At 43.1% G+C, this 15,561-nt stretch overlaps 2 protein-coding genes across 5 annotated transcripts in view; one reads left to right on the plus strand and one right to left on the minus strand.

The window, feature by feature from the left end:
* The window catches only part of LOC310863836 (6-phosphofructo-2-kinase/fructose-2,6-bisphosphatase 4-like), a 41,655-nt gene extending 31,996 nt beyond the window's left edge, over positions 1-9,659 (plus strand). For 2 of the 4 annotated variants that reach the window (XR_014569692.1, XR_014569693.1), the window contains exons 14-15: positions 2,535-2,647; positions 7,593-9,659. Coding sequence is in view for 2 of the 4 variants with exons in the window: in XM_083772335.1 (XP_083628461.1) it covers positions 7,593-7,652 (60 nt within the window). In the remaining 2 variants the exon portion in view is untranslated. Of the gene's footprint in view, positions 1-2,534; positions 2,694-7,592 lie in introns of those variants that run through there. The other 2 variants (XM_083772335.1, XM_083772334.1) reach the window with 2 other exon arrangements.
* Positions 9,660-11,078: 1,419 nt separating this feature from the next.
* Positions 11,079-15,561, minus strand: part of arpc4l (actin related protein 2/3 complex, subunit 4, like) — a 5,639-nt gene continuing 1,156 nt past the window's right edge. The window contains exons 3-6 of the mRNA XM_083771571.1: positions 14,667-14,778; positions 14,024-14,119; positions 12,666-12,836; positions 11,079-12,012 (exon numbers count right to left, since the gene is read on the minus strand). Of these exons, the coding sequence (XP_083627697.1) occupies positions 12,007-12,012; positions 12,666-12,836; positions 14,024-14,119; positions 14,667-14,778 (385 nt within the window). The 3' untranslated portion in view covers positions 11,079-12,006. The remainder of the gene's footprint in view (positions 12,013-12,665; positions 12,837-14,023; positions 14,120-14,666; positions 14,779-15,561) is intronic.

Here is a 15,561-nt window from a genome sequence, read left to right on the forward strand (position 1 = left end):
ATTGTGGAATAGTTGTCTTGGCTACGCGAGACTAAACATCGTAAGGAGGGAGGTCACAGATTGTCCAAAACACAGGTCGGAGGAGTAGATGATACCTGTCATTGTTTCAAGTGTAACACTTTAATTTGAAGAGGATTTTAAATAACGGTTTAATGATAACAATGATTGATTGATTGATTGATTGAAATGTTTATTTGAATAAAGCAATTTTAAAAACCATATAAACAGAAACGTCATAATAACAAGCAGTACAAAAATATTTAAAAAAAAAGCATATTCAAAAGGAGTGAGAAGAAGCATAGCTTATTGCTCCCCCCCCCCCCCCCTTTGCATTAATACCAAATATCTTTCAATAATCTATTCAATACTTAAATATAACTAAATCTGAAACGAGCTGAGAGTAGGTGTTTACAGTGTGTAAACTAACCCCGTTTGAGGGAGGTTATTTTTTTATTTTTATTTTTTTTTACAAAGCATTGAAGGGAAGAACAACTGTTTGCTTAAAGGATAATTCCGTACTAAAAGGCTTTCTTACCTTTATTTGTAGTTGTTACGTCCCCACCAAAGAGGTCCAGGTGTTATTTTGTGCAAAAGCTCCTTATTGGCTATTTCCCTACCATAAGCCCATAATTGCATTGAATTGAATGGGGCTATGGGGTGTTGTGCTAATTCGCTTATTTCCTTTGCTCCATTTTTTTTTTGTATATATCCTCTCTTCATAATGTAAATAATATCCCAAGCGGCACACTTTACTACTTATTTAGATGCAAATAAGCGAATTAGCACAACACCCCATAGCCCCATTCAATTCCCATTCAATTCAATGCAATTCATTTAGGGCTTATGGTAGGGGAAATAGCCAATAAGGAGTTTTTGCACAAAAAAACACCTGGACCTCTTTGGTGGGGACGTAACGACTACAAAGAAAGGTAAGAAAGCATTCTAGCATGGAATTCTCCTTTAATGCATTTAATTTTCAACGACACGCCCTCTAGTCACACAGGTGGAACTGTGTAAATAGTGTTTTGTATTTGGGAGCAATTTATCTTTGTACTTCTTTGTGACATGTACTGTGTGGCAATAAAACGCGTGATGTTTATTGCAGCTCATTTCCAACCGAGCTCAAACACAAACATGGCATGATTTATGACTCTGAACATCATTGATCGTTGATCATTGATCATTGCACGCGATCAGGATGTGTGTATTGCCGAGCTCCTTCTCGGGGGGCCCGGCCCATGAACCCATTTTGGGCGGGAACCCCTTTTGGTGTTAGCATTATGCTATGCTTTAGCTATTGGAAAAATAGCAGATCTACAAGCTCATAGCGCGCCACCGAGTGGCGCGCTATGAGCTTGTAGGTCTACTATTTTTGAAAAATCATGAACATGTGGTGCAAAGCTTTGAATATATACTCTTTCAGAGGGACCGTTTTTAACTCAAATTTTTGCTTCTGGGAGGGGGGGTCCCTGAAACAACACATTTTCAGATGGGGGTCAGCGGCCAATTTCATATATTTTTTGGGGGTCCTTGACATGAAATATTGAGAACCACTGATATAGAAACATGAGGTTTTTCAGAAATAAAAGACATTTAAAAAAATACATTTTTAAAATTTCGACATCAGGCCTAAATGGGTTAAAGGATGTTCTGGTGTGTGTTGTTGTGGTTGAGAAATGTGATCTGGAATGAAACGGATGCCCTTTGATAGCCGCTGCAAATAACGGTAATAAATTATAGATATGGGCCCGCATGCAGTTCTAAGAGTAATGTGTTCTTCTTCTCATGACTCAGCATTATGTTTATGTCTCTGATATTACTCAGATATGGCAGTCGCTATATCTACAACCTGGAAGCTAGTTAGCCATGGGTTCCCTCGCCAAGAATTATATTACACCCTTGAAAATAAACAACGATAATATAATGAAAACACTACGACATTTGTAAATCAAATATATATATATATATATATATATATAAAATAAGGGTTCAATTTGTGGATATAATTCGACCGAAAGCTGCTAATGAGCGTATTCGTTAATTTATCCAAAACCCAATGCAAAAAATGCCATTGGAAATCTCCCATTAAAAACCCATGGCGGAGGTAACTTCCGGTTATAAGCCAACCTCAACGAGATCAACCTGTGTGAGAATTAATTAAAACAATGAATCATCCCATTCCATTGAAACATGCTGCTGCACCCTGTTCATTTTGGGGCGGGAACCCCTTTTGGTGTTAGCATTATGCTATGCTTTAGCTATTGAAAAATAGCAGATCTACAAGCTCATAGCGCGCCACTCGGTGGCGCGCTACGAGCTTATAGGTCTGCTATTTTTGAAAAATCTAAGAACGACTGACATAGAAACATAGCTTTTTCTGAAAACTGTCATTTTCAAACAGAATTTTTTAGAATCTGATCTCAGTTCAAAATGTGTTAATAATAATAATAATATCTGGATGCAGCAGCAAACGTGTGTATCCCATTCATGTGTCACCCCCTGACCTTTGTCTTTCTTATCGTTTTATCGAACAGAACGTTAACGTGTCGCGGATATCAGAGGAGGCTTTGGTAACGGTGCCAGCTCACCTGTGATACAGGGTCCCCCCGGGTCACCCACCCGCTCTCACCCCGTTTCCAACACACCTGTGAGTCAGGGCGACCCCCACCCCCTTCACCCACTCACACCCGGTGCCCACCCGCCAACCCCCCCACCCCTTTCACCCACTCACACCCGGTGCCCACCCGCCAACCCCCCCACCCCCTTCACCCACTCACACCCGGTGCCCACCCGCCAACCCCCCCACCCCTTTCACCCACTCACACCCGGTGCCCACCCGGTGCCCACCCGCCAACACCCCCACCCCTTTCACCCACTCACACCCGGTGCCCACCCTGTGACACCCGCCAACACCCCCACCCCTTTCACCCACTCACACCCGGTGCCCACCCGCCAACCCTCCCCCCCTTCACCCAGTCTCACCCAGTGCCAACCTGACCAGTGAGACAGGGTGACCCTGTTCACACCTGGTCCCAACCAGAGCCATAGAGTAAAGGCCTATTCATAGTCTGGATTTTCGGTGGTGAGCTGACCACCGGAGCTGAAATAACGTTGAGCGGTGGTGAGTAAAAACAGAGAGAAGGGCTGGGGCGGTGGTTTGCTCTTCACCGCGGCTCAGTGACGTCATGTTGTAGTTCGGTGGTCACCTCAGTGATGTCATGTTGTAGTTCGGTGGTCACCTCAGTGATGTCATGTTGTAGTTCGGTGGTCACCTCAGTGATGTCATGTTGTAGTTCGGTGGTCACCTCAGTGATGTCATGTTGTAGTTCGGTGGTCACCTCACCACCGAAACTCCAGACTATGTATGAGCCTTTAGACAGAGTTACGACATGTCCTGTCCTTTCACATGGGGCTTCAGTCCATCTCCTACAATAGACTTGTGTTGGCTGAAGAGCATGGCCAACAGTGACAAAGAAGTCCTGGACCGGCAGTTGGCAGAATGCACTGGACTCATCACAGGCAACAGCCCAGCTTTAATGATCTTAAATTGCTTTATTTTAGATAATTTCTTAGTAATGGTACGACATAAACATTACAGAGACTTTAGTTGTACGATACTTTACAACAGTTGGCATGATGTTACACACATTTTTTTGGCTTTCGCCTTTTTTCTTTTTATTGATAGAGCGATAGATGAAAGTAGGCTGACAGGAAATGAGGAGAGAGATGGGGCAGGGGGGGGGGGGGTGACACGCAGTAAAGGCCGTTGGGATCTGGAGTCGAACCCGCAGCACACTGCCAGACTGGATTACCAGCCAAGGTGGATCGGGAGTCGAACCCGCGGCCACACTGCCAGACTGGATTACCAGCCAAGGTGCCCAGACGGCTCCGCCAGCCGCCCCCCGGGCCACACATGCATAAAGTTGCTGATATTTCCGCCGCCCAACTCCATCTTGTCCCTCTCCATCCAGGCTGCATGGACAGCGCTCCGTTTTCTGCCCCCTCAATGTCCTATAACTCTGTCATACTCTATGGCTCTGGTGCCAACCTACCAGTGAGACAGGGTTGCCCTACTCTATGGCTCTGGTGCCAACCTACCAGTGAGACAGGGTTGCCCTACTCTATAGCTCTGGTCCCAACCTACCAGTGAGACAGGGTTGCCCTACTCTATAGCTCTGGTCCCAACCTACCAGTGAGACAGGGTTGCCCTACTCTATGGCTCTGGTCCCAACCTACCAGTGAGACAGGGTTGCCCTACTCTATAGCTCTGGTCCCAACCTACCAGTGAGACAGGGTTGCCCTACTCTATAGCTCTGGTCCCAACCTACCAGTGAGACAGGGTTGCCCTACTCTATGGCTCTGGTCCCAACCTACCAGTGAGACGGGGTTGCCCTACTCTATGGCTCTGGTGCCAACCTACCTGTGACACGGGGTCACCCTACACCCACTCACATCTAACCTATTGAACCCCCACCAAGCAGTTTGCCCAATTCTTCTTTTCTCCACTCATTTTCTTCAAGAACTTTACAATGTGATGATAATCGATCAACTGGAATTCAGTTAAATTGTGACAAAAAGTAGCCATATTACCTCGGGTTTGTTTATCATAACAGTTCTCAGATTTATAATTTTCTTTTTTGGGGAGAACTTTATGAAACGCAGATGAATGATTTGTGAATCTTTGGGACTGACGAAAGTGTTCTAATCCATTTGGTTCATGTTGATCATATCTGTCTGTGTATTTGTTTTTGTATGTTGTTATTGGTACAAGTCAGAAACGTACAAACCTGTCTTACTGTGAGTAGCGTTGTGCTACATAGATCAGGTTTGCCTTGCCTTTTGACATACTTTTGCACAAGAAATCTTTTCTTTTTTTTTTGTAAGTGACTTTTTGACAACCGTAATTAGTTACATGACAACTGTATCTATCTTTCTATAGCCATAATGTGTAGACGGTCCTGGAAACCCAGAAGCACTTTGTTTGTTTTGTTAAAACATGCAGAATAATGCGGAGGTCTCCATAGCAGGGGAACAGTTTGATTTAGTGTTAGTCAATCTTTTGACTAACGTTACATTTACTTCCAGTCATATTTTAGTCATCTCGAAATGTTTTAGTGTTAGTCTAGTTTTTAGTCGAATAAATATCAATAGATCTTGTTCGACTAAATGAAATCTACGGTTAGTTTTGTTGACAAAGATGTGTTTTGGCCGTGCCTTGATGGTATCGCGATGGTTGGCAGTGACGGGGACTGTACATGTACCGGACTGTACCGTGGACTGTGCATGAACCGGACTGTACCATGTACAGTGACGGGGACTGTACCGTGTACTGTGCATGCATGGCCGGGGGACTCAACTGGCATAATCGCTGAAATGGGAGCAAAATGGAGATATGGGGGTGAAATACTAGCGAGGTTCTTTATAAATAAAATACTAGCGAGGTTCTTTACTTCATATCATTCCTCAGAACGATCTGTCGTTTTTTTTTATAACAATGTTTACTGTTCTCTTTGAATAAACTTCACTTGATTAGTGATGCTTGCATTCATGCATATTAATGTGCCACAGTTCTTTTGTCGTGCTTTATTTTTGCCCAAACAACATGAGAACATTAAAGCATTCTAGATGTAAAAGTTATAATCTTGGTGATTGATGAGACTAATTGTTGTTTGCACCGATTACTAGATAGGAATATTTGTCCTTACTTACTGCCTTTCCCCTGCCTGATGGAGGGGAAAGGAACTGGTCTCTATACTGCCTCCCCCTGGCCAGCCGGGGCGCCTGATGGAGGGGAAAGGAACTGGTTGGAATAACGTGTTCCTTCCCCGCGCTACGTCCAACCAGGGGAAACTCCCCCCTGTCAGGTGTAAAGGAGCAACTTGGACACTCAGGCATGAAGGAAGCATGAGTTCAAGTCTGTTGCTCTCCCCAGGTTGGTGGAGGGTGTGTAGAGCCCAGGATCACATTAGATAATTGACACGGGTGAAAAATGGGTTACAAAATCGTGGAATAAAACATATATATATTTAAAAATATATATATTTGTCCTTTAGGTCAAATAATATATGAAAATACATATAGGGGTAATACTTACAGGCTAGTGGGAGGAATTCCAGTCCTGTGATGAAGCAACTCACATACTAATAGATCTCAAGAGGACTTTTCCCTCGCTTATCAACCACAGATTATCCAATGTTCAGTATAATTAATTATCTCTTTGCTCCGTATGCACACTGTAGTGCATACATAACACCCCCCACCCCCATTCATATGCGTTATCACTAGTGGGAACTATGATAAAGCACAGCTATTCATCATCGGGCTGCACAAAATGTTTGATTGTAATTTTTCTTTTCTTTTTTGCTTTGTGTGAAAATACTGGCAATCTATACACAGCACACGCATTCCATTTTAACCCATTCTGAACGGGAACCCCTTTTGGTGTTTTAACTAAGCATTATGTTATACTTTAGCTATTGAAAAATAGCAGACCTACAAGCTCGTAGCACGCCACTCGCCACTCGGTGGCGCGCTACGAGATTTTTGAAAAATCGTAGAAATGTGGCACAAACCTTTGAATATTATATTCTTTCAGAGCTAACTTTTTTTTTTACATTTCGACTGAAAATGACACTGAAAATACTGGCAGTCTACACAGCATGACATTCAAACTACACAGATGACATTCAAACTACACAGCATGACATTCAAACTACACCTAATTTGTGTCATGATGCATTTTTCCATTTTAAAAGAAGGTTCTTCTGTTTTGCAACAGGGCAACGCTCACATTATGACTATATGCAAACTTAATCTACAGCTTTACCGCTATACCACAAAGCATAATACTGTGTTTAATGCAACACAGCACAGTTATGACAGCCATCAATAATGCCCGTCATAAACGTAATCTCAAAGTTTGTGTCCCCTTTTCGATTAACCTGGAAACAAGACGACTGCCCAGTACAGTACAGTACAGTACAGTACAGTACAGTGCAAACAAATTAAACATTTTTAAAAAGTGATATTCGTCTGGCCATGTCAGATATCGTTGCTGTCGGGAGGTAACCTCATAACTCCATTTTTGAGGTTTTTTGATATTTCTTTGTCATAAATCGGTGCTATTGAACACCCTTTATTACGTCTGTGTGTGTGTTGTTTTGAAAATAGTAGTAAATAAAAGTAGTAAAAAGTGCTTTGGACAAAACTCCATTGGACCCTCAAAATGTCTGCTAAACCAACACCTCTCCCCCTCTCATGGAAGTAATTGACAATATATAAAGTTACAACACCGACTTTGATGAGGCTGTATTGCTTTGTTTTAAAAATATAAGGTTTTCTTAATTTCTTGAAAAATGTATATTTTTAATTTCCTGAAAAATGAACATTTGGAGTTATGAGGTTTCCTCCCGACAGCAGAGATATTCTGTGTGATTAAAGTGTTAAATTTTTCATTTTAAACTTGTGAGGCTTTATCTTGGTATTTCTGCCATGCATGTACACAGTGTGCACGGTAGATCTAAACTTTAAAGAAAAGAAAAGAAAAAAACAAACTGGGTATGAGTGTGACACAGCTGTGTTCCTCTTTTCAGAACGTAAACGTCCATCGGACGACGGAAGATGCCTTGCAGACGGTCCCAGCTCACCGGTGACCTGGCTGTCTTCATAGAGATGGTCCCAGTGACCTGGTGACCTGGCTGGCTTCATAGAGACGGTCCCAGCTCACCAGTGACCTGGCTGTCTTCATAGAGACGGTCCCAGTGACCTGGTGACCTGGCTGTCTTCATAGAGACGGTCCCAGTGACCTGGTGACCTGGCTGGCTTCATAGAGACGCTCCCAGCTCACCGGTGACCTGGCTTCTGTACGCTAAAAAGCAGCATACTGTAACTGTACGTACAACGTGTGTTTGAAGCCGGACCACTCTCTCTCCCTACGCTCTGCCTCTCAGTCAGAGAAACCTGCCTTGGTCCAAATGTGCACTAACGACCCACTCACACCCAAGTGTCTGCCTCACTCCCACCTCCTCCTCCAGAACACAATCTCCTTTTGTGTATAAATAAACCACTTAAGCTCTATTACCTATTACGCTAGCGCCACCAGGAGGCCACAACCTGACCTGCCCTGGTGGAGACCTATGCCACTTTATCTACTCTATATATGCTTCGTTGACCGAAGTGAAGTCTCCCCCCCCCCCCACCCTACTACGCCAGTCTTTACTAGGCCTCCCTGACCTCGCACTCTGCTCTACAACCAAATCTCTTCACCAGAAATAGGCTACAAGTACAAACTCACAACAATGCGTTTGCAAGCTTGTACAGGTTGCCTAGTTTCACTGAATGTTGGCCCCCGGAATAGGGACACGACTAGGGTTCATGTGGTTAAATCAGCACTCTGCAGTATGAATAGGGACACGACTAGGGTTCATGGGGTTAAATCAGTACTCTGCAGTATGAATAGGGACACGACTAGGGTTCATGGGGTTAAATCAGCACTCTGCAGTAGCAGCCTGTGGATATTCTGAATGAATTGTCACTGCCGGGTCCGAGTATCCATAATTGAGAGTTCCAGAGTTATCTTATTATTGCCAGTACACGATATAGCTATAGCCCCGGCTATGTTGAATGTGAATGTGTGTCTTGCACAGAGGGGTCGTGGTTTAATCCCTAATAACTCCCGTTACTGTATATAGTTTGGGTTTTTCCGTGTGTTGATATTCATGTGAAGCTGTGGCGTGCACAGATAGACACCAGGTGGTGCTAGAGCACCTGCCCTTTGCCCTCTGGACAGCAATTAATGTACCCTTTTGGAAGAAAAAAATGTTTTTTGTTTGTACACTGTACACTAGTATGTGGATGTGGACCATGGTGACATTAATCATTTTTGATAAAAAGCTTCCAATATATTATTTATGCCCCAAAATCTATAAATCTCACACTATTAAGGCAACCGGCCGGTTCCACGCGCTGCACAAGGTGCCCTTTTATTCACTTGAGCACCTGCCCCTCTAAATGTCTGTGCACGCCACTGATGTGAAGTGAACTACTGTATAACACTGAAGATTAATTAATGTTGTGTTCAGTATTATTAACTGTGTGACTTATCATCACAACCCTGTGATTTTACTGTACGTTTGATGTGCTACTGTATTGGGAAATGATTGTTTTATATATATGCAAATTATGACGACTTGACCGGTATATTATGTGCAATTTTGATGTTTCATCTATTGTGTGTGGTGATTCAGTGGTACGAAAAATAGATTAGCTCGTTATTTTCCTGCTAATTTCCAATATGGCCAAAATGTAATTCATTAATATGGAAGTTTTATGGACGCTAAACGAACAATGTTTTTAAAGATACCTGATATATGCGACTGATAATGCCAATTCCAAATGTTCAAATTGAATCTTGCACACAGTATTTATCAATTTGTAAGAACCCAAGGCATTTGGAACGCAGAAATGTAACATTTCTGTTATTTGAGGTTTTACTCCACAAGCCAAACAAGCTGCAATCTAATAGAATCTAATAGTTATTTTTTTATACATAAATGTGCTATCGCTGTCTTTGTCAATTCACTGTTCATCTGCCTGCAAATAGGTACAGTAAATGCTGATAATTACCTTTTCCAATAAACTATAATCTTTGACAAAAATAATGCAATAGATTTTTTCTGATTTTTCTGATTACCGCATGTGAAGTTGCAGATCGTCTATTTTAGCAAATTGATTAGAATTGGTCATTTTATTTTTTATAGTCAATTTTGTTCGATTAACTGTTGCACCCCCAGACAGCAGAATCAATTTCCTCAGGTGGCTAATCAAAACAATTAAAGGTGTGGCAACTGATTTAAAATAAATGTTAAATGGCTCTAAATTCTGATAATCACTCAGGTGTCTCCATCTCTTAAACAGAATACCGGTACACATTTTCAGCTCAGGATACCAATTTCATCCAATGAGGATAGAGAACTCAGACAGGATGAAAATCACTGGGGAGAGACAGGGCCCGGGGGGCGGGGCACACCTTAGCGCACAGCCGTGGACAGAGGAAGCTGACCCCCGACGTCATTCCGGCTTTTTAGACAGCTGGTGGATGGAAAAGAAGCTCCACCTCCGCGGCTGACTGACGCGGAGTAGAGTGTTTCCGGGAATCCGTCCGTCCAGCTGTCTAAAAAGCCGGAATGACGTCAGGCGTCGGCTTCCTCTGTGCGCGGCTGTGTGCAAACATGTGCCTGCGCTGAGGGAGAATCCCGTTACTGAAGACCCGATTTAACAAAGTTTTAACCCCCCCAAAAACATTACTATTTCAGTCACCAATATAACCCAGATCACATTCATAACTAAGTCATCACAGGTTGGACAACATTGCAATTCAGCCATTTGAATATGTATTAAAAGTGCTTGGTCATGTCTGTAGTCAGACCAAAGTGGTTCACACGGGACTACCTTTTTGGCTGAGCCTGGGAGTCGATGGGTGCTGATGGGGCTCATATAGTTTGTGAGGTTAGGGTTAGGCATAGTTTCTGTGAGGTTACTGTATATAACCCCACCCTCCTAGTAGTAGCCGGCGCTGTAAAACAAGCGCCCCCATCAGCAGCAACCATGGAATCCCAGGCTCAGCAAAAAGAGAGACTCCCGGTTCATGGTCACCTCTTCCTGTTCCCAGCACCTGAAACAACACCGTTTCCCTGTAGACGGTAACATACAATGACTAAAGGCTGTAGACGGTAACATACAATGACTAAAGGCTGTAGACGGTAACATACAATGACTAAAGGCTGTAGACGGTAACATACAATGACTAAAGGCTGTAGACGGTAACATACAATGACTAAAGGCTGTAGACGGTAACATACAATGACTAAAGGCTGTAGACGGTAACATACAATGACTAAACAACACTGTTTCCCTGTAGACTGTAACATACTGTTATAAATGGTATTGGTAACATACTGTTTCCCTGTAGACGGTAACATACAATGACTAAAGGCTGACGTCAAGTGAAGAAAGAAGTTAGTCAAACGTGGAACAAATACTGACACGGATTCAAATGGAAAAGAACGACTACGGACAAATTATCTAAATATAAACAATGGTGTTTTATTTTTTGTCATTTGACCATTCCCTGTAATTACGTTCTTACACTCTAGTCTACGGAACACTCGCGTCTCGGTTCGGGGCATGGCGTGATAGGCCAACATTTGGCAAAAAAACAACAACAAAAGAAACAGGCGAAAATAGCAGATCTATACGCTCACAATGTGGTGTGTTGGGTCAGCTATTTTCGCTATTTGACATAAAACCAAATACATGATAGGGTAGGTTTACTTTAAATGGTGGTTAAAGGGGGCGTTCGTATTTAGTTTGATAAATGATGCCACGCACACGTGATGTTCCACCCATGAAACACGGGTATCCTGAACGCGTCATTCCAAAGCCTATGCGAGTTGTGCAAAGGACAGAAACTAGAGGCACTTCCGCGTTGGCCACAGAAGCGCGGCGTGGTTATATAAGCACAACCCGTATAGGCTTTCGAAACGTCGCATCCTGAGAACAGTTGATTTTATAAATGTTATAAAACGTCAAATGAAAACATTAAAGTCATGCATACACGGAATGTATAAAAGCAATACAGGCCAAAGAATTAGCTACGAAACATTCTCTATCTATGCCCCTGTAATCATGGTTATCAACATGATTAATTCGTTTTTTTCTTTTTTTTTTAAGGACCTGCCTTGGTTTGGGGATTTGTTCTACTTGACAGAAAGAAAAAAAATGAAACCGGGAAATATTTCATTATATACAGCCATTTAATATCCATGACTACAGGGAAATGCTCGAGAGATGCTAAGTGCATCCGTCACCGGATTGGTCTCCATCTATAGTTGTCGTTGCTGATTGGCTGTTCACTCCTATGCGTCTCCGTCGCTGCGTGCTGAATGGTTGGCCCCGTTGAGAAACTGGTGCTCGCGGTGGAACGACCGAAGGACACCATTTTTTCCATCAGAACTGCAAGGAGAAAAAGGACCACGTCAAAGATATGGTTCTGTCATTCTTTTTGCTACTGTATGAACTTCCCTACAGTTAATTATGGAGGTAGATGCCTGCGGGGACATACAAGCCTTTGGTTTTCATGCAGATTTACATTAAATTTACTAAAAATGAATGTTTATGGCACCCTTTTGACATGTGTGCCTACACATGTCAAAAGGGTGCCATAAACATGTCACAATCATTACATAACCGTCTAAATCCCAATTATCTGAGATAATAGCAATTATTTCCTCATAATCTTTTCTATCAGCTATTTCCGCTATTTATTTTTGTTACAGATTTAAGTATCAAAATAATGAATGCCAGTAAGTAATTTATTGTATATTTCAGTTATTTGTCAGATCTGCCCTGTGCATTGTATGCTTACCAGGCAAACAGAAATCTATTCTTTATTCCAATGACCATTTGGTTCCTAACTATCACCGGACCCCCTGGAACTCCCTCAAGGACCCCTGGGGGTCCCCGGACCCCACTGCTGTAGCTTACGTTCTTCAGGAACTCTTCTGCGACTATAACCCTAACCCTCAAGGACCCCTGGGGGTCCCCAGACCCCCTGGAACTCCCTCAAGGACCCCTGGGGGTCCCCGGACCCCACTGCTGTAGCTTACATTCTTCAGGAACTCTTCGGCGACTATGCGGGCCCTGGCGTTGACGGACAGCTTCATCTCACTGATCTCCTTGTCGATCTCCTCCATGAAGTTGATGACAAAGTCCACCAGCTTGTGTTTGTACATCTGCTCTGTGTGGAAGTTAGTGATCAGGAAGCTGATGTCGTAGCCCTGAGTCACAGCGGAACAAACCACAAGCCAGGATTCAAACGCGTGTTAATTAAGTACTACACACTAGAATCTTAACCCATTCTGACCTGAGATCAGATTCTATAAATGTCTTCTACATCCTGACAGTTTTCTGAAAAAGCTATGTTTCTATGTCAGTCGTTCTTCGATTTAAAAAAAATAGCAGATCTACAAGCTCGTAGCGCGCCACTCGGTGGCGCTATGAGTTTTTTTTATTCAATCAAGTAATGTACAAGGCACATTTACAAACAACTACATTAGGTAGGTACAATAGTATACCAGCAAGGCATGGAATGATAAATCTATTATAATCTATTCAAACTGGTGACAATTTAAAATCGTGATTAAAAAGAACAAAAATACTGGATTTGTGTAAGAAAGAAAAGGAAATCTGTCATTTATCTGGAAAATTATTTTGTGTTAAAGAAATCGTGGACACTCGTATCGTGAACGTAGTATTGTGAATCGTATCGCGTGTTGAGTGAATCGTTAACATGCCTAGTACAGTACATACTGTAGGTAGCTTCAATGCAGCTATAGCTGCTTTTACTAAGCAACTTGTAGTGTAGCTGGTTACTCATTTTGAATTGAACCACAATGGAAACAAACCTCTGGGGTCTTTTTGGGTCATCCTATCCTTTGAACATAACCTTTGACTGTAGTACTACCTGTACTGTTAATACTCGTGTTAATAAAGTATTAAATTAATCAATACATAATACCTAAAATAAACAGTCACACTTCTTCCTTTTTCCAACTCATCTCTGGCCTGCATACTGTATCAGTTCCTCTTTTGGTAAAGAACAAGTAGTGCCTGAACTGAAGCCTCCACTGGTGTTATAATGAATTGCATTTTTATAGCGCTTTTCCAAGTGCTCAAAGCGCTTTACAATGCTTCATTCATTCATACGTTGGGAGGTGAAGCGGCGAACAGTCGACGCCGGCGTCCTCACTTCCCACATTCACACAACCAATGGTGGCGAGCTCACACCGACCGACTCATTGGAGGCAATGTAGGGTTCAGTGTCTTTGCCCAAGGACACTTCGACATGTAGACAGGAGGAGGAGCCGGGATTCGAACCGCCGACCCAGTGATCATTGGACGACCTGCTCTAACCTCCTGAGCCACAGCCGCCCTAACACAGCCGTGTTGTGGATCAGTTGCTCACCTCTACAGGTTTCCTCCTCAGAATGAAGAAATTCTCCGCTCTCATCATCATGAAGCGCATGAACTTGTGGCACAGGATCTTCTCGATCTCGTCAGCCTAAAGTAATTCGTTAACAGTCAGAGCATGTACCATAACACTTTTTACACATTCTGTAGGGCCTAAAATTGTAGGAGAAGAGACATTTGTAAACGATACATACATAAGCCACACTCTGTGTGCTTTCTGACGTGACTGCCTAGCAGACACACACACACACAAAGAAAACTGAGCACATTCCCGGTGTGCATATCCGAACGCACCCTTTGTAGAATCGGCCTCAGGTCTTACTCGGTTATTTCGGGTTTACGATCCGGTCGGGAGCGGATGGCAACTTTCGTCATGTTGTAGTCAATGATTTGTAGTCATCTGGCAGGAAACCACAAGGTGGAATCAGTAGCTATGAATGGGTACTTTCTTATTCCGCCGTGTGGCTTCCAGTTCCTGCCTGATGACTACAAATCAATGACTACAACATGACGTAAATTACCATCCGCTCCAGACCGCTTCACACGGCCGTTTTGGAACACAGACCAGGCTTTTCCTCCGAGGTGGAAAGGATAGCCTGGTGACGCGAGGTTAGGTTAACTCTAGTTCCTCCACTGACCTGCTTGACAGCAATGCTGACCCTAACAGAGTTGATGGAGCCCTCGATCAGAACCTTCTCCTTCTCATTGCGGCTGACCACCACAGGCTGGAGCAGCAGCTCCTTGCTGCTCCTGGAACAAACCAAAAAGAGACAAAACTATTACAAAAGGACACCAGATAGTTTCTCACAGACAGCATGTCATAACAGCCTAACTTCGGCGGAAAATAGCAGATCTATAAGCACACAGCATGTCACGCTGTGCCTAACGCTTCCCGAGCTTGTGATATCTATTTTCACTGCCACAAAACAAAGTGTGTGTGAACGAGAGAGATAGAAATCCCGTGGAGGAAAAGGTTTTTTTGCAACGCCAGGGATAGAGGGTATGCACATGCGGCGAGACATACCCACAAGTTATGTGGGAACGCCTACTGTGGGAACGCCTACTGTGGGAACGCCAACTGTACTAAAACTAAGTTCTGGCCTTGACCGCCCCATACATTACATCCAAACAGAAAGTCCTATCTGATTGCATTAAACTCACTTTGCCACTCACTTTATGCAGGTATATGCATACCCTCTATATAAATACCAATGCAGAAAACTAAACGACAATCGAATCGCTTGAGACATATTGCTGCGTTCACACAGGCAGACGCGAAGCTACACTGCATATTTGTATCCTTGTATCTGAAGTTGGAACCAGCTCAACGTTTCTGTAGTTTTGTAGCTTTTGCAGAGCTAGTACAAATCAAATGTCAGATGCATCTTTGCATCTTCATGTAGCTGACTGTTCCATTGACAATGAATGGTAGACTATCTTTGCGTCTGCACGTGTGTGAACGCACCACCTTTATGAAAGAGCCTCCACAAGTCCCTACTGGCCAGGTGTAAACATAATATATATATGCAGCCC

This window comes from Protomyctophum parallelum (genome assembly GCF_964188405.1).
Source record: "Protomyctophum parallelum genome assembly, chromosome: 8".
Taxonomy (NCBI): Eukaryota; Metazoa; Chordata; class Actinopteri; order Myctophiformes; family Myctophidae; genus Protomyctophum; species Protomyctophum parallelum.